This window comes from Rattus norvegicus, chromosome 7, assembly GCF_036323735.1.
Source record: "Rattus norvegicus strain BN/NHsdMcwi chromosome 7, GRCr8, whole genome shotgun sequence".
In the NCBI taxonomy this organism is placed as follows: domain Eukaryota; kingdom Metazoa; phylum Chordata; class Mammalia; order Rodentia; family Muridae; genus Rattus; species Rattus norvegicus.
In genome coordinates, this window is record NC_086025.1 from 55,121,597 (window position 1) to 55,145,466 (window position 23,870).

At 45.7% G+C, this 23,870-nt stretch overlaps 1 protein-coding gene across 1 annotated transcript in view; it reads left to right on the forward strand.

Annotated features, from left to right (window-relative positions):
• Cpm (carboxypeptidase M) overlaps positions 1–23,870 on the forward strand; it is a 60,516-nt gene that overhangs the window by 9,998 nt on the left and 26,648 nt on the right. The window contains exon 3 of the mRNA NM_001108098.1: positions 20,907–21,004. Coding sequence (NP_001101568.1) covers positions 20,907–21,004 — 98 coding nt within the window. The remainder of the gene's footprint in view (positions 1–20,906; positions 21,005–23,870) is intronic.

A 23,870-nucleotide genomic window follows, 5' to 3' on the forward strand; every position in this document is an offset into this window, starting at 1 on the left:
AAGCTGAGAGCCATAAACCTAAGTAGTAAGTATGGCCCAAACTGTAATTAATGAAATCCCTTTTTTCTGTAGACAGATTTAGGTGCTTTAGCAGTTCAGTGTCTAAAATTTTGGTGGTGTATACTAGCCTGGAAATGTGGAGGAAAAGAAGTTAGACATGACCCCACAGGAGAAAAGCAAGACAGTAAACAGATGATCAGTTCTGTGGAGAGGGGGATGGGGAGACAGAACAAAGGGCAACTCGGAAAGACAGGAGGACAATCTGGTACAACAGAAAAGGGCAGGGCAGATGGTGGGTCTGGGGTGAAGGAGCCATCAACTAGGAAGGACAAAAGAAGTTCATTGTGGCCAAAGGGAGACGGAAGGCATGTGGGCTGGAGAAACTGCAGGCAGGTTCTTAACCGCCCCATCCAAGTCATCCAAAGGGGACATAACCCTCTGGGCGTTTGTGCCCGACAGGAAGGTGACAGGTTTGTTTCCTTGATTGGAAAAAAAATTTAGCAATTTTATAATGTAAAAGACTATCTTCTGAAATTATATTGATCTCCCCACTCTATGTGAGTGTGCCAGTCCTAGTGTGGAGGTCAGGGGTCAATTTATGAGGATTGCTTCTTTCCTTCCACCATGTGGATCACTGTGCGCTCCTACGGTTTGTTAGCCCTTTATAAGAATATAACATATATGCGTTAGTCCAAATCTGCCTTTTAGTAATTCACTTATGAACCCATCTAATCCACACTTGTTCATTGAGTCTCTGCTGTCTAGCAGAACCTTTCCAGGTGGATATAAAGAGCAAAACCTGGGCTTCTTCCTTTGGGAACTGCAGCCGAGAGAGCGGAAACCCTGCTGCTATGGTGGGAAAAGCCTTGTTGAAGGACTGTGATCCCAACTCTGGCCCCTGGGGTGCTTGGTAAAGGTCAGAAGAGCTTCTCAGGGAAGCGGATACCCAAACATCAGCCCCTAGGCACACTTGTGTGGGGAGAGGAATCCCGTGTAATGGAGATAGGAAACCTCACTTGCTTCCATAGCTGGTCAGTGCCGAGACCGAGGCCTGACAACAACACAACAGGCAGTTCCCACCTCGTGTGCCAAAGAGACGAGGCTGCCCTTCTATAACCAGGACAAGGAGTTATTCCAGGGAATCCACACTGACTGGAAAACACAGCTTGGGATGTTTTTGTCATTGTGTCCTTTGCTTTTGAAAACAAGATGTTCAAAGAACAGTGGTTAGGTACGGAAAAGTTTTTTGACTCCTGTAACTTCTCACTAAAATTGGCGCTATTTGTGGTCCCCTGGGGAACTGCTTCCATCACAAATTCTGTTCTTTGCCCTTGGGAAACGATGTCCGTAGGAATAAAACGGATATGGGGTGGTTAGCAATGAGTCTGGCCTGCTTTGCTAAATGCCGAGTGTAGGAGCCCTTAAATCCTCACTCCTGCAAATGAATGCCGCCGCGCTCATTTTACAGATGAGAAACTGAGGCTCGGGGAAAGTGACTTAGGGTAAGGAATGGTCTTGGCAGGATCCAGAGCCCCAGTCCAGTCTCAAATAGGTCTCTAGGACCTGCAGGCTTCCATAGAGATGAGCTGGGCTTCTTCCTAGGTGAGGAGTCAGGAGCCCCTAAGGATCCTCCCCCTAGCCAGAACAGCTCAGTTAAACTTCAGCTTTGGGTTTCCACTCGAGCCCTTACTGAGATATTGGCTCCACTCCTGGGTGAGTATCTTGAAGAACACTGAATGGATTTGGCATCTTTGCTAACAGGAGCTATCAGGAGCAAACTGGTCACGTGCTACCCTATCAGCAAGTTAATGAGTAGAGACACTCTGGAAGGTCCCCAAGTGATATGAGCCCCTGTGCTCTGAGACGCCGCATGCTAGCTGAGACGAGCGCCTGTGACACCTTACAAGGTCTGGAGCCTTCCGAACTTGATCAAAACAAGAGGGTTAGAAAATACAGAATGTAGCCTTCTGCCTAGCCAGATAACATGACTTGAGAGATCACCTGGGATCTTTAGGCCGAAGATCCTGCTCTCGACCACTCCCATATTCTTACGCCTTTAACCCCTCCTCTCAAGCTGTCTATGCTCAGGGGGTCTCTCTGCTCTCAGTTGAGCTTTGGGTTTAGACAGACCGTGTGGAGGGATGAGGAAAGAGAGTAACCAGAATCCAGTAGCATCCGAGATACTAGGTTTTCTGGTCCTCTGGGGCAGGGGGCCACTGAAGTCAAAAGCCATCTGATAGGCAGGACAGAGGCTACTCAGCCCCTTTCCAGTCTGGGAGTCAATGCTAGTGCAGTGCTGGGGTGCAGGAGCCCCTCTGCATCCTGGGAAGGGGGTTTCCGTTCTCACAAGTAGCTGTGTCCTCCCCCATTGTGGGGGTGGCGTTAGTTGGAGAGAGGAAAGTTTTCCGTGTGTACTGCAGATGGAGTCGGGAGCAAGTTAAGAGAAAGTGTAAAATTACCTCTTGCCGACACAACACCGAGGCTTAGAGAGGTCAAGGTCACCCACCACAAGAACATGGCACACAGAACCAACTAACTACAACGCACGGGTGTGCAGAGGCCAGGGATCCTGTATGTGTCTGACCGAGGTCCCTGCATATATGTTATGGTTGTGTAGGATGATGGTCTGTGGGGCTCCTGACATGGAGAGCTGGAGCTGTCCCTGACTCTTTTGCTGGCCCTCGAGGCCCCTTTCCTCCCTCTGGGTTGCCTTATCTAGTCGGGATGTGAGAATACGTGCCTGGTGTACCGGTGTAACTGTAGTGTGTTATGCCGTGTTTGGTTGATGTCCCTGGGAGGCCTGCTCTTTTCTGAGGGGAGGTGCAGGAGTGGTGGAGGGGAAGGGGAAGGAAGTTGGGGGGAGGGGGAAGCTGCTGACGAATGTAATATCTAAGAGAATAAAAAAACAAAAAGCAAGCAAACAAAATAACCCACTGATGGGTTACTCAGCCAGTAGCCCAAACCACTTCCTCTAAGGACGAGTTCCAAGCCACTGTAAAGGTGCGTCGGTTCACTGTGGAGACAGAAACTTGGAAACAGCAAACTAAAGGAACAAATGCCACAGCGTGAAAGAAAGGCAATGGGTCCAGCCATTGTCGTCCAAAACTACATCAGACTCATAGGTCACGGTGGGATCACAGGGGTCATAAGTGGCCAATGAGAATTTTTATAATGGCTTTTAAAAATACTTCTTATTTTGACTTCCCCTAATAACAAGTAATCCACTGGTAGTTGTTGAAAAGAACGGATTTCTAGGAACTGGGCATGCTGGTGCTTTGGAGCTCTAGATCCTTGGGAAACTAAAGCAGGGCGTCTCTGCAGGCCAAAATCTAGGCTTACCTGAGGTATGCAAACAGGGAGGACAAGTCCTCATCTCCTAAGAAAGAGAGAGAGAGAGAGGAAGAAAGAGGAAGGGAGGGAGAGAAAGAAAGGTTTCTGAAGTAGTTTAGAAGTATAAAAACAGGGTTGGGGATTTAGCTCAGCGGTAGAGTGCTTGCCTAGCAAGCGCAAGGCCCTGGGTTCGGTCCCCAGCTCCGAAAAAAAGAAAAAAAAAAGGAGTGTGAAAACATTTGGCAAACTCATCTTGAGACTGTTTGCCTGTGTAACTAACTGGGAATCAGTCGTAAGCCAGGCAAGCCCTGTACCACCGAGTTTTGTCTCCAAACTGTCATCTTGAGTTTTGAAAACTTAGAAAGGGAAACAGCTTATTGCTTAAGTGTAAGACGATAAGCTGGTTAGTAGTGGTTAAGAATACAGACCTTACTAACGGCTGGGTTCAAAGCCTGGCTCTGCAGCTGAGTTAACAATGACCTTGCCCAGATGTCGTCCCCTCTCCGTGCCTGCTGCCTCTCTTACAAAGTGCATATAATGGTCCCTGCTTCCCAAGTGGAAAACAGTCCAGGCTTCATAAACTGTTGAGGGCTAAGCCAGTGAACTCGGAGTGCACAGACCGCAGTCGGCAGGCAGACACGTAGGAAGTTTGTATGCCCTGCCGTTGCTGTTCCGTGAGTTCTGCTCCTCGGCAGCTCCAGAGCATGGCGCTGTTCAAAGCCCTCAAGGTTTAGCAAGGATGTGGTTTTTGGCCTGCTTCACCTCATTAAAGCTGCACAGCAGTCTTAGAGGTAAATTCTGTATGTAAGACTACAGCTTCACAGACAGACCTATGGCGTACAGGAACCACCTGAATCCCAAGAGAGTTCCTAGCAGTTTGGGGCGTGGAGGGCCACATCTGAAGAGCTTGGCTCTCTCTGTAGCTCCCGGTTTCGAGTGTCCTTGTTCCTGTTCTCAGATACCAGCACACACTGAGACCTGGGACACATGTTACAACGCCCTGAGCAAGCGTCTCTCAAGTACAAGAGGAACCAAGGGCACAGAGTGAGGCAGGTGTCTATGAAACTGTGGAGTCTGGACCAGGAAACTAGATCTAAGACCAAAGCCGTGTCTTTAGGTAGGGTACCCGACTGCTTGAGGATGTACCAAGAAGAGGAGAAAAGAAACAAACAAAAAAGCTCAGGGCAGCTGGAGAGGCGGCTCAGTAGTTAAGAGAACTTGCTGCGGGGTTGGGGATTTAGCTCAGTGGTAGAGCGCTTGCCTAGGAAGCGCAAGGCGGTCCCCAGCTCCGGAAAAAAAGAACCAAAAAAAAAAAAAAAAGAGAGAGAGAACTTGCTGCTCTTGCAGACGACCCAAAACCTATATGGAGCCTATAGCTATGTATCTGTAACTCCAGTTCTGGGAGATACATGTCTGTCTTCTCGCCTCCATGAGCTCCAGGCATGCATGTAGTGTGCATGCATACATGCAGACCATACCCCATACGCATAAAATAAAAATAAGTCCCAATGCCATCTTCTGATGAACACTTCTGGGTAGCAAGGCATCTTCACTTCAGTAGCTGTGCACCTTGGCTGTACGCTTGGCAGTGTGATTACACACAGGAAAACCAGCTTTGGGGAGCTCGTGATTTCCCCCCAACCTTTACATTTGCTTTGGAAAAATCCCTATCTCATTCAAAGGCTTAAAATCACAATTAGGAGTAATGTAGTACCTTTAGGGGACGACGACCCCATTTTTCCAGTCCACCCTTTGTCTCTCCCACTGCCCCTCATCATGGGTTTTCCATCCCAAGGAAACCTTTGCACGGATTACAAAGGGGGACGGAGACTTGCTGTCTGGATTACAATGGCAGGAGGCAAAAACGCAGCCATCTGGTTAAAAGCACCAACCCGCACGCCTAAAACAGCCAACATGGCAAATTGTATTATACGGTTCCGTACAAGTGTTGTTGCCTTGAGTTTTTTTGTTTCGTTTTGTTTTTTGTCTGTAATGACAGTAAGAACCTATTTTGGAAGGAACTAATTAAGAAAGCAATTGTTTTCAAATGTTCTTATAGGAAAATCTGTTTCACTTTATTAGAAATCCCTCTAAATAGTTACTTACACAGACCTTAGACTCTGTCTAGCCCTTGTCTTACACAGGGATATGAGGAAGGCTGGTGAACCCCATCTAATCCTCACCAATAAAGAGGGTGGCTTGGATGTGGTGTGGCTTTTTAAAAAAAATTTTTTTCTTCACAAAAAAGCTTTATTTAATGACTAACAATGTAGTTTACATATCAGATGTCAGGATAATAGAATAATTTGATATAGTTTTAAACAGAAGGAAAGAAGGGGGAAATGTAAGGTTATAAAATCTCTCCCTACAAAACATATTTTCTTTTTACTTTGTATTTTTATTTTTGAGACAAGATCTCAGTGCGTACTCTGACTAGCCTGGAACTTGCTACATAGACCAGGCTGGCCTGGGACTTACAGAGCTCCACTTGCCTCTGCCTCCCAAACATTTAATGAAAACATTTAATGAAAAAAATCATTTTTTCTCAATAGGTTAGTGTGACACATGTGTTCGGCAACTAGTCATATCTAATTTTTCACTCTGGTTTTAATAATGTAATACACTATATACGGCTGAATCATACACTTTAAGTTGGTAGGTTGTGTGGTATGTGAATTGTACATTAATAAAGACTTTTTTAAGAAAACACGCACAGGAAGTTGGTAAGTTAATGGAAAGACCCCAACAATGGAATAGACTTACCATTTAGACTCCGCACAATGTCCAGAACACACTGTGAGGAGAAAGGGCTCACAAACGTGTTTCTGCTCGCTGCCAGTTCTGGTCTGTGGGCATCACTCTTGCAAGAGCGCCCTTGCAATAACCACTGTGCAGCTTGCCCTCCCCTGGTGTCAGTCCCAAGGTGGGCACTGCTAAATCAGGAGCCCCACACGTGTGCTTATACACTCTCTTGGTAGATCCTGATCGTGCGAACCATGTGAAGATGCATGCCTGTGCTCCGAGCGCCACGTGAACACATACGTTTGTCCCACATCCTAACCAACGCTTGAACCTTTCCCCGTTTTTTTTTTTAAAGGTTTATTTATTTATCATATACAAGTACACTGTAGCTGTCTTCAGAGACACCAGAGGAGGGCATCGGATCCCATTACAGATGGTTGTGAACCACCATGTGGTTGCTGGGAATTGAATTCAGGACCTCTGGAAGAGCAGTCAACGCTCTTAACCACTGAGCCATCTCTCCAGCCCACCTTTCCCCATTTTAAGAATGAAAAAATCCCTCCACTTTAAATGCCATTTTTATGACTGGAATTGAGAATGGGTGAGTTTTCTCAGTGTCCAGCAATAGGACAGGCACAGTTGCTGCCCTTGAGGACGTAACCTTCAGTCCATTGCCTGTGTATATTTTCTCGTGCTTTTTTCCCTATTTGTCTACTAACCGGTAGGCTTTCTCAGGCCTTCTGTTAAAAATGCAGAGGATATTTTCATCTGGTCTGCAGCTGTCTACTGCATTTTGTTGTCATTATTTTTTGCCCTGTGTACGTTTTCTGGTTTGCTGAAAGTCCCACTCACCAGGCTTTCTCTTTAAGCTATTACATTCCGGGTAACATTTTAAGAAGTCACCTTCACCCCAAGGTCATAAACATAGTTCGGTATTTTTATAGCTTCCTTTCACTACCTAAGCCCATCTGGAATCTCTTAGCACGGTTTGTCAGCAGATTTCACATCCCATAGCATATATGTACATGAATGTTCACGTCCTCAAGTATCTGTGACGTTCATACGCAGAGAGAACCACGAGGAGTTTGAAAAGAAATGCAAGGAACAATGTCTAGGAGAGAAGGGACAATGTCTAGGAGAGAAGGGACAATGTCTGTGAGAGAAGGGACAATGTCTAGGAGGGAAGGAACAATGTCTAGGAGAGAAGGGACAATGTCTAAGAGAGAAGGGACAATGTCTAGGAGAGAAGGGACAATGTCTAGGAGAGAGGAAGGGAAGAGATGGGGAACGAGGCTGTGTTCTAAGGAGTAGATTGAGGTTGAATTGGGTCCAGGTAAGGACAAAGGGCCAGAAGAGCATCCCTGGCTTACTTTGTCCCAGGAACTAAGGTACCTCAGGAAATACACGAAACATAAAGAAATGTCACAGCTTTACAAGAGCAAGCTGACAAGCAGAAGCAATTAGACTGGGTCATAATAGAACTTTCTTTCAGTCTACTAAAATGACAAAAATGAGCTCGAGATAATACACTGTTCGATAATTGAGATAATACACTATTCGATAATTGAGATATATACTGTTCAGTAATTGAGATAATGCTCTATTCGATAATTGAGATAATGCTCTATTCGATAATTGAGATAATACTCTATTTGAAAAAAAATATCCCAGCCCAGGTTAACCGTGTCTACTCTCACTCATTCTGCCCGGAAAAGGCAGTGAGCTGTGGGAGTGCTAAAACATGTTAACTGGTAGTTTCTTTAGATTCTAGGAAGATAGTGTCGTGTAGCAGAAGTATGAATGACGCATGGACAGGAGTTGGGTGGATGATGCTCTAAAGGTGGCTGAGTCGACCCTCCTGGCTGACCTGCCCAAGCCACACTTCCTTTCTTCCGCTGGCATTGGACCCTGTGAGCCTTATTGTCTGTGACACTGAGTTTGGAGGCCCCAGCCAACCTTTCCAACCAACGTGTTTGCTCACCGCTGTGCGTGCAGGCCCCGCTCACAGGCTTTGGAATGTCAGCTCCCTCACCACTTTTTCTTTTCTTTCTTTTTTTTTTTTTTTCCGGAGCTGGGGACTGAACCCACGGCCTTGCGCTTGCCTAGCTAAATCCCCAACCCCTTCACCACTTTTTCTTAATGTGTAAGTTATGCTTATTTTCTTAAAATGGACGCTTGTATACATAAAATCAGCAAAATGTAAATTTTCAGATCTTGATGTGTCATACTAATTCCTCCTCTCAAGGGTAGACTAAAATTTCCATTTCTCCATGATATATGTTTGGATTTTCAGCTTTTAAATTTTATTCTTAGAAAATTTCAAAACACAAAATATGATCATTCCCATTCCCCTCGAGTACCTTCCACATATTCCCCCCCACCAGCTACTTAACACATAAATAAATTTTAAATTATTAATAATTTAATAATTATAAAATTATTAATGCAATAATAAAATAATCCACGCAGGCCTGCTGCTCACTGAAACTACCACTGATCTGCTTGCTACTGACTTGACTATACACAGGGCCGTGTAAGCACAGAATTATCAGAGAAAGATCAAACTCCCGTTACAGAATATCCGTTCATGTATCATTTCACTCCTGATTTGAAAGAAAGTTGCACGACGATGCAAAAGGCCCACATAAAAATGCCTGGAGCAGATTTCTTGGGATCCTTCTCATGCCAACCCACGAGAGATGTTCTGAGACCTTCTCACCTTTCAATTGCAAGAGAGCTAAAAGCCAGTCCTGACTGTTCTGTCAGATTGTGTCTCCATTAGCGGGAATGAAGCGTATATGGTTGTCATTAGCCTTTGTCCACTCTGTCTCCCTCACATGCCACGTAAATGCAAATGCTGTGGTTAAGCTGCCTTCCAGATTTCCCTCTGGGCCTCCTCTGCCATTTCAGGCCCACTTAGGAGCATGCTGGCTTAATGGCAGCTTGAACGATATCTCATCCCTGTTTTTTAAGAGCTGGTCTCTTTCTGCTTCGTGATACTTTGATGTGTCTCCAGGTGTCTTAGGGTTTTACTGCTGTGAACAGGCACCATGACCAAGGCAAGTCTTATAAGGACAACATTTAATTGGGGCTGGCTTACAGGTTCAGAGGTTCAGTCCATTATCATCAAGGTGTCCATTAGCATCCAGGCAGGCATGGTGCAGGAGGAGCTAAGAGGTCTACATCTTCATCTGAAGGCTGCTAGAAGACTGACTTCCTTAAAGCCCACACCCACAGTGACACACCTACTCCAACAGGGCCACACCTCCTAATAGTGCCACTCCCTGGGCTGAGCATATTCAAACCACCACACCAGGTATGCTGTTGGGGACCACTACTACCTTGGAGAACCACGGGAAAACCCTAGCAGAACTGCCTGCCTGCCCCTCCCCAAGAACCCACCCTGTCCTTACAGGCCACCATCTGGTTGAATGGTGAGGTAAGGTGGCAATGATAGCATGATTGTGACCCAGGTCCACAGCTCTCTTCCACTTCACTGAGGCGAGTCGCTGTGAGGGATAAAGGCTGCCCGCCAAGTGCTGCAAGGGACAGTACGAAGTTGTGACTGAGCCAGGCATGATAGCAGACACCTGTGATCTCAGGAGGCAGAATCAGAAGAATCCTGAGTTCAAGACCAGCCTGGTCTACACCATGAGTCTGTGGCCTGCCTAGGCTTGTCTCAAAATTATAAAGGTTCTGATCGTGCCAGTGAATTTGACATAAACCAGGACTCCCTTAGCCCATGGTTAAAAACAATCTAGCATGGTTAAGAGTGTGTCTGGAATGGTTCCTTATGATTTGGGGAACTTTCTTTTTTCTTTTTTTTCTTTCTTTTTTTTTGGTTCTTTTTTTCGGAGCTGGGGACCGAACCCAGGGCCTTGTGCTTGCTAGGCAAGCGCTCTACCACTGAGCTAAATCCCCAACCCCGGGGAACTTTCTGCTACGGTTTCTTTATCATTCCAGAGGCCTGACTTAGACCCTGTACATTAAGTCAATGGAAGGCCTTCGACCTGGCTCGGGACCCACTCTTTCTTGAGCATAGGTGGCCAGTGAGCAGGGTGCTGCCTCCTGTCCTTTGTGAAATTGTCGGGTGTGAATTGATAATTAAATAATTACAAGCTAAGATGAAGATAAGATATGCTTGAGTGGGCGGGAGAGCGCAGCCGGCTGACTAGCCACCGCCCGCCTGCATCACGTTCCTTCTAAGATGGCGCTTCTCATCGTAAGGCAGAAGCTGATCTGAGGTACAGCTAATTAGACAACGAAGCTATCGAGTTGGGCCTGGCAGATTTTCTGACCTTAAAGCCTCAGAGGGGGTGGCCCATGTCACCTTGGATCTTCCTGCAGATGGTTCAAGGCCTTAGCACGCAGCATTGCTCCATTAGAACTACAGAGCAAAAGTCACCATTGCAGGTTGATGCTGGTGTCACTGAAGTTACGGTCTGATCAGTCATGACCAAAGTAAGTTTGGGTTTTGTCTGGTAGGCTTAGGGCAGCTTATTACAGATGTAAGCAGCCAAGCTCTTACAGACACAAAGGAAAATAAACTCACGGCTCTCCAGAAAGCAGTGGCTTAATGTTGAGTCTGACGTCACTGACGAGGCAGCCCTTGCTTCTACGGGATGGGGAAAGGGATGGGATTCGGACTTTGTTTCCAGAGCCTCGAGTTCTTTGTCCTTAGAAAGGTGACCGTCCCTTCCATCTCGGTAACAGGAAGCCCTGTCACTCACACGAGAGGGAAAGCATCAACCACAGAGTACACACCACTTCCATTTTCCCTTCATCAGAAGCCACAATTGGAGGGAGATGTGGGAGGTTATGACAGAGCTGCCCAGCACCTATACTTAACCAATTCCTTTTCTGTTTTTGTTTTGGATTCTTGTTATTTCTATTGTGCTGTGCCTTGCTTTTTGAAATAGGAATCTTGCCATGTTGCCCAAACCACTCTCAGGCTCCTGGGATCAGATGATCCTCCCACTTCAGTCTCCCAAGAGGCTGGGATTGTCCCACTGCACGGGGCCCTCTTAATTCTTATATTAATCACTCAGCCTTTGATAAATCAATGGCTGAATAGTCACCATTCTAAATGATCATATAAATCACCTATTTTCAAATATCTTCATTCCCTTTTCTGCTTATTATAAAAATGTTAAATTCCCATTCTTTTTTTTAAGATTTGTTTTATTTACATGAATACATAGCTATGTTTGAACACACCAGAAAAGGGCATCGGATCCCAATACAAATGGTTGTGAGCCACCACATGGTTGCTGGGAATTGAACTCAGAAAAGCAGTCAGTGCTCTTAACCACTGAGCCATTTCTACAGCCCCCCTTTTTAAATAATGATTGTTTTTTAATATTATTTACTTAATGTATATGAGTACACTGTCGCTGTCTTCAGACACACCAGAAGAGGGCATCAGATCCCATTACAGATGGTTGTGAGCCACCATGTGGTTACTGGGATTTGAACTCAGGACCTCTGGAAGAGCAGCCAGTGCTCTTAACCACTGAGCCATCTCTCCAGCTTACTTTGTCTCTTATGAGTTCTATTGACTTTTTTTTTTTTGAGACAGGGTTTCTCCGTGTAGTCCTGGTTGTCTGGAACTTCACTCTGTAGACCAGGTGGCCTCAAGCTCAGAGATCCACCTCAGAGTGTGCTGCAATCAGAGGCGTGAGCCACCACGGCTTGGCTGAGCGCTGTTGATTTTGCTGAACTACTAGAAGTAGTAAATAGTGTGGGCATCCCCCTAAATACTTCAGCATGTGTCTCCTAAATATAACTTCCACCTAGTCACAATATGTCCTCTTTAAACTAAGAAACATAATATTCTAGTTCAATAGTAACAAACAGTAAACTGCATTATTAAAGTTTTCTGTGGCTCCAACAATGCCTTTTGTAACTTTGTTCTCTCAGGATATTTTTTTTAATTTTATGGGTATTTTGTCCATATGTATGTCCATGTACTACTATGTACGTGCCGTATGGAGGCCAGAAGAAGGTGTTGGATCTCCTGGAATTGGAGTTCAGGCAGTCATGAGTAGCCATGTGGGTTTTGAGAATGGAAGTCCTCTGGAAAAGTATCCAGTGCTCTTGCCCTATGAGCCATCTCTCCAGACTCATAATCTGGGGCAATCCTTTTGCTCTGTGTCCACGTTGACCAATTCATATTGACTCAACTTTCTTAATAATTCCCAATGAGCCAACTCCTGTCTACAACTCTCAGCTTACTCTATTCAATGATGCTCTGTAGCCTCTCCACAGGGCCAAACTAGGGATGCTTAATATGGCTTCCAGCCTCATTAGCGTTGAGATCGTTAAATCTGCATGGTGACCTCAATCACTTCAGAAGCAGGCCTTATGAGAAAGTGTTGTGTAAGATGTTTGTGGTTAATGGTCCAACCCAGCCAGCAAAGGTGACTTATCTTCCAGCCCTGCCCTGGTGGTGGTGTGTGCTCACCTCTTTGAGACTGGGCATCATGCCCTGGAAATTATGAATGAGTTTAAAGTGTAAACTCAGTTGATACAGAGTGCTGTGATCTTTTGCAACATTTGTTTTGCTAAGGCCCGGAAGAGGACCTTTTTTAAAGAGTAGCCATTTTCCTTTGTGTGCACTTCAGTGAGTGTTGGTCTATTCAAACTGAATGGCAGATTGCCTGGAGCACACATGTCTCCACTGACTACTGGCCAAGGTTTCCACCACATGTTTTAGACACTGTTTGTATTGGAAATGGCTTTAATTGCTCTGAGGCACTATCCAGGAGAGCCTAGGGTTTGTTTTTCTTTTCTTTTATTTATTTTATGCATGTGAGTACTCTGTCACTATCTTTAGACACACCAGAAGAGGGCATTGGTCCCTTTTACAAATGATTGCGAGCCGCTGTGTGGTTGCCAGGAATTGAACTCAGGACCTCTGGAAGAGCAGTCTTAACCGCCTAGCCATCTCTCCAGCCCCGAGGTTGCACATGCTTATGAATTCTTTGTTATTGTTATTTCCATTTTTGTGGTGCTGGGGCTCAAACTCACAGCCTTGAGCATGCTAAGGACGCATTATACCGCTGGCAGCCTCCTCAGCTTACTAGCAGTGTTTCAAGGACCGGGAGGATTAGGTGAAGTAGTACGACTCCATGAGGTATCAATTCCCTTAATCCCGCAACACAGATGGGAAAAGTGATGGAGATGAAGCCTCTTGCCGCATGCCACGTGGCTAACTAGTGACAGCAGGCTCTCAAGGCTGGCAGGGCAGGTTTAGAACCAGTGCGCACCTCACTCAGGAACAAGCCACGCCTAACCGTGTAGTATCTAAGAGATCAAAGACGCTGCTGCTTGGAGGCAGATGGCATGCCACTCTAATAGAGAGTTGGCACCCTTACTAAACAGGTGACCCATTGGGAGGTGGAGTTGTCAGAAGGGTAAGAGACACCATGGTGGATGCCCATAATCTCTGCACTGTGGGGATAAGAGGCATGAGGGTTCCGAGGTCCAGGCCAGTCTGAGCTTGTGCAATGACAGCGTTTCTCGAAATCAGACGAGGATGGAGATGTATCTCGGAGAGAGAATGCTTGCCTAACACTCACGTGACCCTGGTTCCTTCCTCAGTCCTCAGCACTGCAAACAAAATCCAGGAAAATAAAAATAGAAAAAAAAGAGGAGGGTTGGGGATTTAGCTCAGTGGTAGAGCGCTTGCCTAGCAAGTACAAGGCCCTGGGTTCGGTCCCCAGCTCCGAAAAAAAAAAAAACATGCAGAAAAAAAGAGTAATAATAATAATAATAATAATAATAATAATAATAATAAAGAGTCCATCTTTGTTAATCCATCAAATGTCCTAGGTTGGTCCTTCAGGGAGTCTCATTTGGCAACATTAGACTCTCTGCTTGTTCTGGGAGTGCACCTGCCTTCATTCAAGACTCTAGCTTTGCTTGATCTTAGAGTGTAAGACTTTATGGCCCAAGCTCTGGGAGGAGGAAACCGAGAGTAGTCAGGTTCTCCTCCAGAGTAACTTCCATGGAAACTAGCAAATTAAAGTTCTTGTAATAGAAATAAATACCAACGAGGACAAGCAGACCTCAAAGACACACTTTTTCAGAGGAGGATTAAGTGGCTCAAAATTAACCTAATCATAAATTACAGCAGTATGCACCTATAGTCACGGGTACGAAATGAGAACGCCAGTATGCAGCTGCTGAGATGGCTCAGCAGCTAGAGCGACTTGCTGTGCAAGCCTGAAAACCAGAGCACCCTCTCTGGGACCCATGGAAGGTGGAGGGAGACTACCTCCACAGGGCTGCCCTCTGACCTCCACACATGCACTGTGGCATGCAAGTCTCTGTCTCTCCCTACGGTAATGAGAGAGATGAGGGAGAGGAGACGGCAAAGAGGAACACCAGTCAATAAAAGGACCACAATCTCACTGCCATGGGGAGGTCCCTGGTTTCTTCTGGTCTCAGCTTCAATGGTAGTCTCTTAGCTCTTGCAATCCCCAAAGAGAAGAGTTCAACAGAACACAAGCAGTAGTCAAATCAAATAGTTAAGATTTTACTCAGAACAGGCAAGGAAGCAATATATCATCAAAGACGCTCCTCATTATAACAGATGGAGACCATTACGGAAAGCCACAACCAATCACACGGTAGAGAACAAGGGAGCCCGTGGTGCCCAGCCCCAGCCAGTGCATCTCCATTGTAACTCCTGCACCCAAGGCTCGGGGATCATAGCAGAAGAGGGAGCAGGAAGATTGTAAGAGCACAAGGAACGGGAAACCTGTTGTGAGATTGCATCTTCTAGAAGTGTCAGGGAAACAGTACCCATGAAATCTCAGCAATATGGCTGCCTAGGCAAGACCTGGACAAGGATGACGCTAATAGACATCCAAGTTAGCAAACTGGGAAAGGAGAAATCTCACCGAGCGGTACTGCTGGACAAAGGGCTACAAGCAACCTAAGAGTGCTGAGAAGGGGAGGAGTTGTCTGCCCTAGGGAAGAGCCGCTGTTGGTTATCTAATATCAGATGATACGGTATACATATCACGGACAGGATACATACCAAGTGAAATGGTATGCATGTAAGCACTGTAGGATTATAATAGTGGCCAAAAAAAACAAGGCCATGAATTTGAGACAAGAGGTCTGATCAAACAGTAATGACCCTGGTCCTGTCAGTCAGACCTGGTCCTTTGGAGCCCTGAGCTTGCATAGTGATCACTGTTAACTAGCTTTATGCCTTGACCACCAGTCAGTTACCACCATTGTCTTTCAGTTCAGGGCCTTGAGTTGGCCCGCCCATCGTCCTTTCTGTTGTGTCTTCGGAGGCCTGTTGGTTAGTACGCCCTGGATCCCACCTGCCTGACATCACTAGGACAGAATGCTTCTAGGTATAAAAGGGAACTCCCAAAGGACGATACATTGTACCATTCCCTAATGGAGATTGCATCATTTCAAATCCAAGAAGCTAGAGCGTGTGCATAGCATATGTGAGGCCTGGGTTCAGACCCAACGCCAAAGAAATCAAAGGGACATTTAAGAAATCTCTTTACATACTTGTTTGCACTTCAAGGGAATGCCCAACTTCCCATGGTTACTACTGACCTGACCTTCAAAAAAGACAAGTGAATTATGTTACTATCTCTCCCCCAAGGGACCAGTAAGAGAAGCTGGGCTTTTTATAGTATGAGGCCTCTAGAGACTTTTTAGCTTTGGGGATTTAAAAACAAGTTTCCATCTCTATGTGAAGAAAAAGGAAAAGACTAGGGGGAAAAAAATAGAGAAATTATGATGGTTGGGATGTGACGATTTTGTGTCTAGTTTTTGAAAACTTGCTTTATGTGTATACTTTTCAGTTTGCTGTGTGTTGAAGAGCAAATGGGGTTGGGGGAGGGGGGTGACAAGGGTAGCCAGGTGGAGAAGACAGGATCCTGTTTGGATTGCCGCCTGTGGACACTTTCCTGGGTTCTAGGGGTCTTAACCATGTTGAAATCAGAAAAAGAAAACACACCCCAACCCAATTCATCTCCAGATAGTCTCTTTGCCTTCTTCAATTAAAAATGTACGGTCGGGATGGGGGAGTAGCTCAGAGGTAGGATTCCTGCCACTAACCACTTGCGTTCTTGGTAGAGCGCTCACAAAGGCTGGAGTCGACGTCTAGCTTTGCTTTTTAAAAACATAAATAAAAATGGAAAGGCCTTTCATTTAGGAAAGAAAACTCTCCAAACCACCCTATCACCTGTTCAGTGAGAAACAAAATGGAGCCTAGCACTGATGTTGCTCTGGTCTGATAGAAAAATGTTCCACTCGTGGGGACAGATGTGGACACAGATGAAACCCCATCCTTCAGCTGGCAGAGTCGAACCTGAAACCAGATGTGCGCTGTGGGCTCCGGCGCTCTCGGCGCTCTCCTAAAGAAGCACTCCCAAAGGTCCATCTGCTCTGGAACTGATCTAGGAACTGACTTCCTTCCAGAGCCCATCCCAGTGGGCACGCTGTTGGCGGGCCACAGGGGTTTCCACCATACTGAGAAAAAGAAAGTGAGGCAGTGCCCAGGATGAACACTCGTCTGATTTTATTTCAAAGTTCATATCAGGATTCCTAAGTGAGCTGGTCGCCCTGGCGGCTTCACTGACTTAGTCAAGACAGCTGCTTGCAGCTTGGTCTCTTGTTAAGTCAGCCAACATCTTTGTGTCCAGTTCGTGTGTGTGAGTGTGTGTGTGTGTGTGTGTGTGTCTGTGTCTGTGTGTGCGTGTGTCTGCGTGTGTCTGTGTGTGTCTGTGTGTGTGTCTGTGTGTGTCTATGTGTGTGTGTCTATGTGTGTGTGTCTATGTGAGTGTGTGTGTGTCTCTGTGTGTGTCTCTGTGTGTCTGTGTCTGTGTGTCTGTGTGTGTGTCTTTGTGTGTCTCTGTGTGTCTGTGTGTGTATATGTGTGTGTCTCTGTGTGTCTGTTTTGTCTGTGTGTGTGTCTGTTTTGTCTGTGTGTGTGTCTGTTGTGTCTGTGTGTGTCTCTGTGTGTCTGTGTGTGTGTCTCTGTGTGTCTGTGTGTCTGTGTGTGTGTCTCTGTGTGTCTGTGTGTGTATATGTGTGTGTCTCTGTGTGTCTGTTGTGTCTGTGTGTGTGTCTGTTGTGTCTGTGTGTGTGTCTGTTGTGTCTGTGTGTGTCTCTGTGTGTCTGTGTGTCTGTGTGTCTGTGTGTCTGTGTGTCTGTGTGTGTCTGTGTGTGTCTGTGTGTGTCTGTGTGTCTGTTGTGTCTGTGTGTGTCTGTGTGTGTGTCTCTGTGTGTCTGTGTGTGTCTGTATGTGTGTGTGTGTCTCTGTGTGTCTGTGTGTGTGTCTGTTGTGTCTGTGTATGTCTGTGTGTGTCTGTATGTGTGTGTGTGTGTGTGTCTGTGTGTGATCGACTGTATATGTGCACATGTGTGTAAACTCTAAGGTGCATTATCTGTGAGGTAATTTTTTGGAAGAAATTTCTTAGAAATTCTTTTTGTGGAATTAACAGTATTTGAAAAGGGGCCATCTAGTGACTGCCCTACACACATGGAAATAGGGTCAACCAGACCCTGCAAGCAGAGCCATGCCTGATTCCACAGCTCTGGAGCACTTCCCTGTGGAAGTCAGTATGGTTGCCTGTAGGCCCAAAGTGAGAGGGAGCTAGGGACACCAAAGCAAATAAATGGAAGAGTCCAGGAAAAATAGAACATAAACACCAATAAATATCTTGACTCCAGGTTTCATTTGCTTGGTAAAGAGAAAGATTTGGTTCTTCCTTCCCACCATGCACTCCGGGGACTGATTAGGTCAGGCTCGAACATCACTTTCACCATCTTGCCCACCTAGCTTCAGATCTCTTGAGCACGCCCATGATTAGCTAGAACTTTGGGGAGTAAAGTAATTCCAGCTTTACGGGGTAAAGACCGATCTTGCTTAAATTAATTCATACCTTGGCAACTATACAGTTAAAAGCAAATGGTTTGTCTTCCCCTTGGCTTACTTGAGTCTAGGCTAGGGGGCTGGTGTGGTGGAGAGGGTGGCTGACGCCCTTTGAGAGGGTCCTCATCTCCAACAGGACTGTGCGTTCTTCTGGGGCCTGCTTGGATCTCGGTCTCCTTGCTGCTTTTGAAGTCACTCAAAGTCAGTTTATTTTACAGGTCACTCAGAGGTCACCCATGCTAAAGGAGGATTGCGTTTCCCACAGTATCTTATCGTTTTTATGCTTGACTGGTTTGTCTTCATCCCCCCCCTTAAACTAAATAATATTGGGGTTCCATTCCAATAGAGTTCTGTTGTCCCTCACCATCCGGCGTGTGACCAGCCAGCAGCTGTAGTCTTGCAATCGTGAACAAATATGTTGTTGAGCTGATGCTGATTTCCCCCCCCCTTGCCCATAAGGAACAGGGCTACATCTACACAATACAAATCTGTTATTGGGGTTGGGGATTTAGCTCAGTGGTAGAGCGCTTGCCTAGCAAGTGCAAGGCCCTGGGTTCAGTCCCCAACTCCGAAAAAAAAATATGTTATTATCTGGCTTTGAAAGCACTAATAATTATGAAAAAGGATTTCCTGGTACAAGCACAAAGAGCCCTGGTTAGCAGGTCATAAAAAGACTTGTTTCCCATAAAAATGTTCTAACTCAGTAGCACTGAAGTTCCCAGTGACTAGAGTTGGTGCCACAGGCATCAGAGGAATTCAGGTGAACTGATTTCAGGTCCAGAAATGATGAGCTAGTATGTCCCTCTCCACACAGCACACCAGAATCATTCTCTGGAACCCTGTCCAGAAGCAGCGTGTGTGAAGCCCCACCTCTGTGGGGTGTGGTAGAGTTTCCCGCAGGGAGAAGGTAACCATTTCTTCTTTGATTCTACACACACAACAGGACCCTACACACATCTCTATGGTTATGTATGCCATATAGGTGTGGCTAGATTTCCATGTTGCATTTCTTCCCTAGATCAAAAATTTAGGGGCTGCAGGTATAGCTCAGTAGACCTACAGCATGTTGAACCTAATTCCCAGGACCTTCTTGACGGAGAGCACGACTTACTTGTACGCTCTGACTAGGTAGGTGACTGGATAGAGTGGTCTTCAACAAGTTGAATGAATGAATGAATGATAGAAAACTGAAAAAAACCTAAGCATGATGACACATGCTTTTGATACCAGCATTTGAGAGGGAAAGACAGGCTGAGAGAGAGAGAGAGAGAGAGAGAGAGAGAGAGAGAGAGACAGAGACAGAGACAGAGAGACAGAGAGACAGAGAGAGACAGAGAGAGAACACAAGCTCTGCATAGGGTGGGAACTATTATTAATCAGCCAAGCCATACTTTGGTTATTGTCTAAGAATCCTTGCAGTTTTACTGAATTTAAAGCATTGCCTTGTTATAACAGAGCACCCTACAATATTATTCCAATTAATTATGAATAAATGCTGAAAACAATGAATCCGGTGTATGTTTCCTTCCCCTCGGCCCCTCAGGACTACTAGCATCCCTCAGCCCCTACCTGTCCCTGACCGAAGGACAGATCTGGAAATCTGCAGACAACTGTTGAGCACCAGCCCTTTTGTTGCTATTAGAGGCCTTTCCTAGGCTCTTAACTTCCGCATATAGCACAGTTATCACACATATATGAAGTGTGTGTGTGTGTGTGTGTGTGTGTGTGTGTCAACTTCTGAGACTATTAAAAGAGTGAGACAATTTTAAAATCAAAAGGAACATCTTAATTTGGTTTATTGGTTAAGGCAGTGTTTTGCTGTATGACCTTGGCCTGTCTGGTACTTACTTATGTAGCTCAGACTGTCCTTGAACTCATGACAATTCTCTGCCTCAGTCTACTGAGTGCTAAGATTTCAACCATGCACTGCCATGCCTGGCTTGACTTCTTTGTTACCGGCTTGGAAATTAAGCCCCTTGAAAAAGAGTCTTTTGTTGGTAGGAGGAGTACAAGAATTGGAGTCCAGTAGGCCACAGGATTCAACTTCACTCTGGGAATCAAATCATAGCGTCTTATTGGCTGTGTGAGCATAGGAGATCGCAGAATATTGTCTCAGTTGGAAAGTTTGATTGGCGTTCCGTCTCAGTGGTTCATGACAAGAAAACAGTTAAGATACGTAAAGCGGGGCTGGAGAGATGGCTCAGAGGTTAAGAGCACTGACTGCTCTTCCAGAGGTCCTGAGTTCAATTCCCAGCAACCACATGGTGGCTCACAACCATCTGTAATGGGGTCTGATGCCCTCTTCTGGTGTATCTGAAGACAGCTACGGTGTACTTATATATAATAAATAAATCTTTTAAAAAAACTGTCACAAAGAGGGTACGAGGGGATGTCCCTCAGTGGACCTCAAGGCAAAGCACATGCCTTGCTGCACTTGGGTTGAATTCACCACCACTGGAAAAACAGAACACAGAAGGGTCTTACCACATCAGCATTTTAAATACAAGACCTACGATTTGTTACTTAAAAAATTACAAGTTTTGTTGTTCTTTCTGTTTTTCCTTTTTTTTTCCTTTACTTACTTGGCACCCTTCCAGGCAAACATCAACTGTGATTTCACTGTGTAATTGTATGTTTTAGCAAGATTTGCTGTGAGGCTGGAAGACCCCAGAGCACAGTATGGAAACGTTTTGAAAATCCAGTTCCAATCTAGCGTAAGAAATGGTTCTATTGGGTTGAGTTTCTTTTCACTCTGAATAGCAAGCATTTGGAGCATGAAAACGTTAGTCACATGAACATAAGTCACCAGGAGGAAATCGTAAAGTCGCCCGGAGGGAGAAGTGTCCCTCTCTTCCCGTTCTCTCAGAGTTTATTTATTTTTATGAGATAACTTATTTTTCTTTTCTTCTTCCCTGTGAAGGTAGAAACTTGTGGGTTCTTGTTGTGGGGCAGTCTCCAAAGGAGCACAGAGTCGGGATTCCAGAGTTCAAATACGTGGCTAATATGCACGGCGATGAGGTAAGTACCCAGCTGGAATGTCTGAAAGAAACTTCCCCTCAGATCTGTGTCAACAGCGACAAGAAAGCCTGCTTCGTAGACAAGCAGCAAGGGCCAGAGAGGAAACTGGGGGAGACGGCTCTAACAGCATTGGGTCACATGACTGTATGTTGGGTCCCCTGAGAGAGTAACCAGAGCTGCTTTTGTGTCAGGGCTCTCTGAGCTGCCTCCAGCCGTGTCCCTCGGCTCCTTTCTGGGTTGCTTTCCATCTCCTGTCGGTATGTAGGAAATCCAGCACGGGAGCTCTGTGAACTCAAAACAAGAAGACATCAAACAGCTGTCCAGACTCCCAGCATCTGGCTTTTTTAGTTTCTAGTTTTCAATTTTAATCTTAATTTATTTACTCCCTTATGGTGCTGGGGACGGAACCCCAGGTCTCATGCTTTCTAGGGAAGTACTTCATCCCTGGGCTGTTCCTCCAGCCTGTGAATGTGGCATTTGATGCTGTCTGTCAGAGCTCCAGTGTTTTCAGGGTTCAAGCATAGATGTACACCATGTTCTTTCCAACCCATTGTGGGATCACCACACTTAGACTCCTTAGTATGGTCTTTTTCCAAGTTAGAGGAGTCGAACCCTGTTTTAATTTTGTTATGCAAAATACCTTTTTACCGCTCTCATGGAAATGGCTAGTGTCCTAGTTTGCTTTTTCTCTCAATAATAACCATGACCATGAAGGGAAAGAGGTTTATTTCAGGTCATTTAGGAAAGTCAGGACAGGAACTGAAGCAGAGACCATTAAGGAAAGTCACTTACTGCTTTCTCTAGCTCACAGCGCCCTATCTCATACTTCCCAAGACTACCTGCCTAGGTGTTAGCTCCGCCCACAGTGGGCTGGGCTCTTCCCTCATCAATCCTTAATCAAGAAAATGCCCTACAGACTTGCCTACAGGCCAGCCTAATGGAAAAACTGAACTTACTTGTCTCAGTTCCCTCTTCCTAGGTGACCATGGTTTGTGTCAGGTTGCCAGAGAACCAAACAGCAAGCACAGAAGGTCTGGAGAGGATGTCTTCCTCTCTGGGCTTCCTCTGGATATTTTCAGTGTTTTCTCTGTCCCAGATCACCACACTACTGAGGAAGGGTTGGTAGCTCCCAGTACCACAGTGAAGGAAATTGATAGGGGATGTCTAAAGCACTCTCTCTAAAAGGCTTTTAGCTTTTAGGAATTTCAGTCAGTACACATGGCAGGAAGAAGAACCTGCTGGTTGCCAAATCAATTCACAATTTGCAATGGCTGGGGTGGGATGCTCTAGTCAATGCTGAACCTCTCTTGACCTGATTTAACCTCCTCGAGCTCTGGTTCCATAGGACTAGCTCCACCCTTTGTGACACCACAGCCAGCCCTCACCAAGCATGTGGCCCAACCCGTCCTGCTGAGAGAATGTTTCTTGCAGCCTGAGTTAAAATGCAAATACATGCTTGCTAGAAAGGAACCTGATTTGGGGTGGGTAAAGAACAATACAACCATTTCGTCTTGTTCTGTCTTTAATCATAGTGGACTGTTCATTGCTGGGAGTCTTTTCAAAAGTGCTTTTAATGAACAGTTGTATTACACACAGCAGCCCAGACTTCCTTTTCCTTTCAGTATCTAGTCTATGGATCCAGGACCCCTGGGATCCATTTTTAATTAGAGACAGGAAGTTAGGTACTAAGGATTCAGAGGTTGCTGCTACTCAGGAATCGTCAGATCCAAAACATCCAGGGGTCTCCTCCCTGCCTGCCAGCTATGCTAGCCCGCTCCATGCTCTTTCACTAACATTTGGCATTTGTCTCTGGCAATCACTATGTCCCATCAAACCCAGTCTCTCTGGTTCATCCGGAGTCATTAAGGAATGCTGAGAACTGATCAAGGGTGGAGGGATAGCAGAGAAAGCCTTCATGTGTTTTGAGTGGGGATCTGACACATTCTGAATACCTTTTATGTCCCAGATCACGGCTGTGGGTGAGGGCTCTGTGGGCCTATTAAAGAAATTTATTACTCTGAACTTGAGGTCTGGTGTATTCTGCCCTCCCCTTGGGAGCTACTAGGAGCTGAGACAGGGATGACATCACCTGGTAGCAGAGAAATTACTCTGAGCGTAAAGCCCCACTGTGCTCCTCTCACTTAGATCTTTTGCAACAGAAAACATTTTCAACTCGTGTTTTACTAAAAAGCAACATTGCTAACAAATCTTGGGCAATGGGTCTTACCCTTCTTTAGAAGTTGTCCTAGTTAGGGTTTTACTGCTGTGAAGAGACAACAGGACCAAGGCAACTCTTATAAAGGACACCATTCAATTGGGGCTGGCTTCAGTCCATTATCATGGTGGGAAACATGGCAGCCTGCATGCAGAAATGGTGCTAGAGGAGCCAAGAGTTCTACACCTTGATCTGAAGGCAAACAGAGGAAGACTCTTCCACAGGCAGCCAGAAGGAGGTGCTCTTCTGCACTGGGCAGAGCCTGAGCATAGGAAGCCTTAAGGCCAACCCACATAGTAACACTTCCTCCAACAAAGCCACACCTCCTCCAATAAGGCCATGCCTCCTAACAGTGCCACTTCCCATGATCCAATCATAGTCAAACCACCACACTATTTCTTGCTATCCTGATATATATAAAGTTGGACCTCTGACCCCAGGATCTTGAGCTCTTCCAGAAGTCTAGGACCCTCCTGGTGACTTCCTATGGGAGGCATGCATGCTGAATGGCAAGGTAGACCAGATGGACCACATGATTTTTTTGAAGACATTTTCCCTTTCTCTTAGATATCATCATATTGAATGTATGAGCAGGGAATACCTTTGGAATTGATGGGATTAGCTGTATTTCCACTTTGCCTCTTTAACACC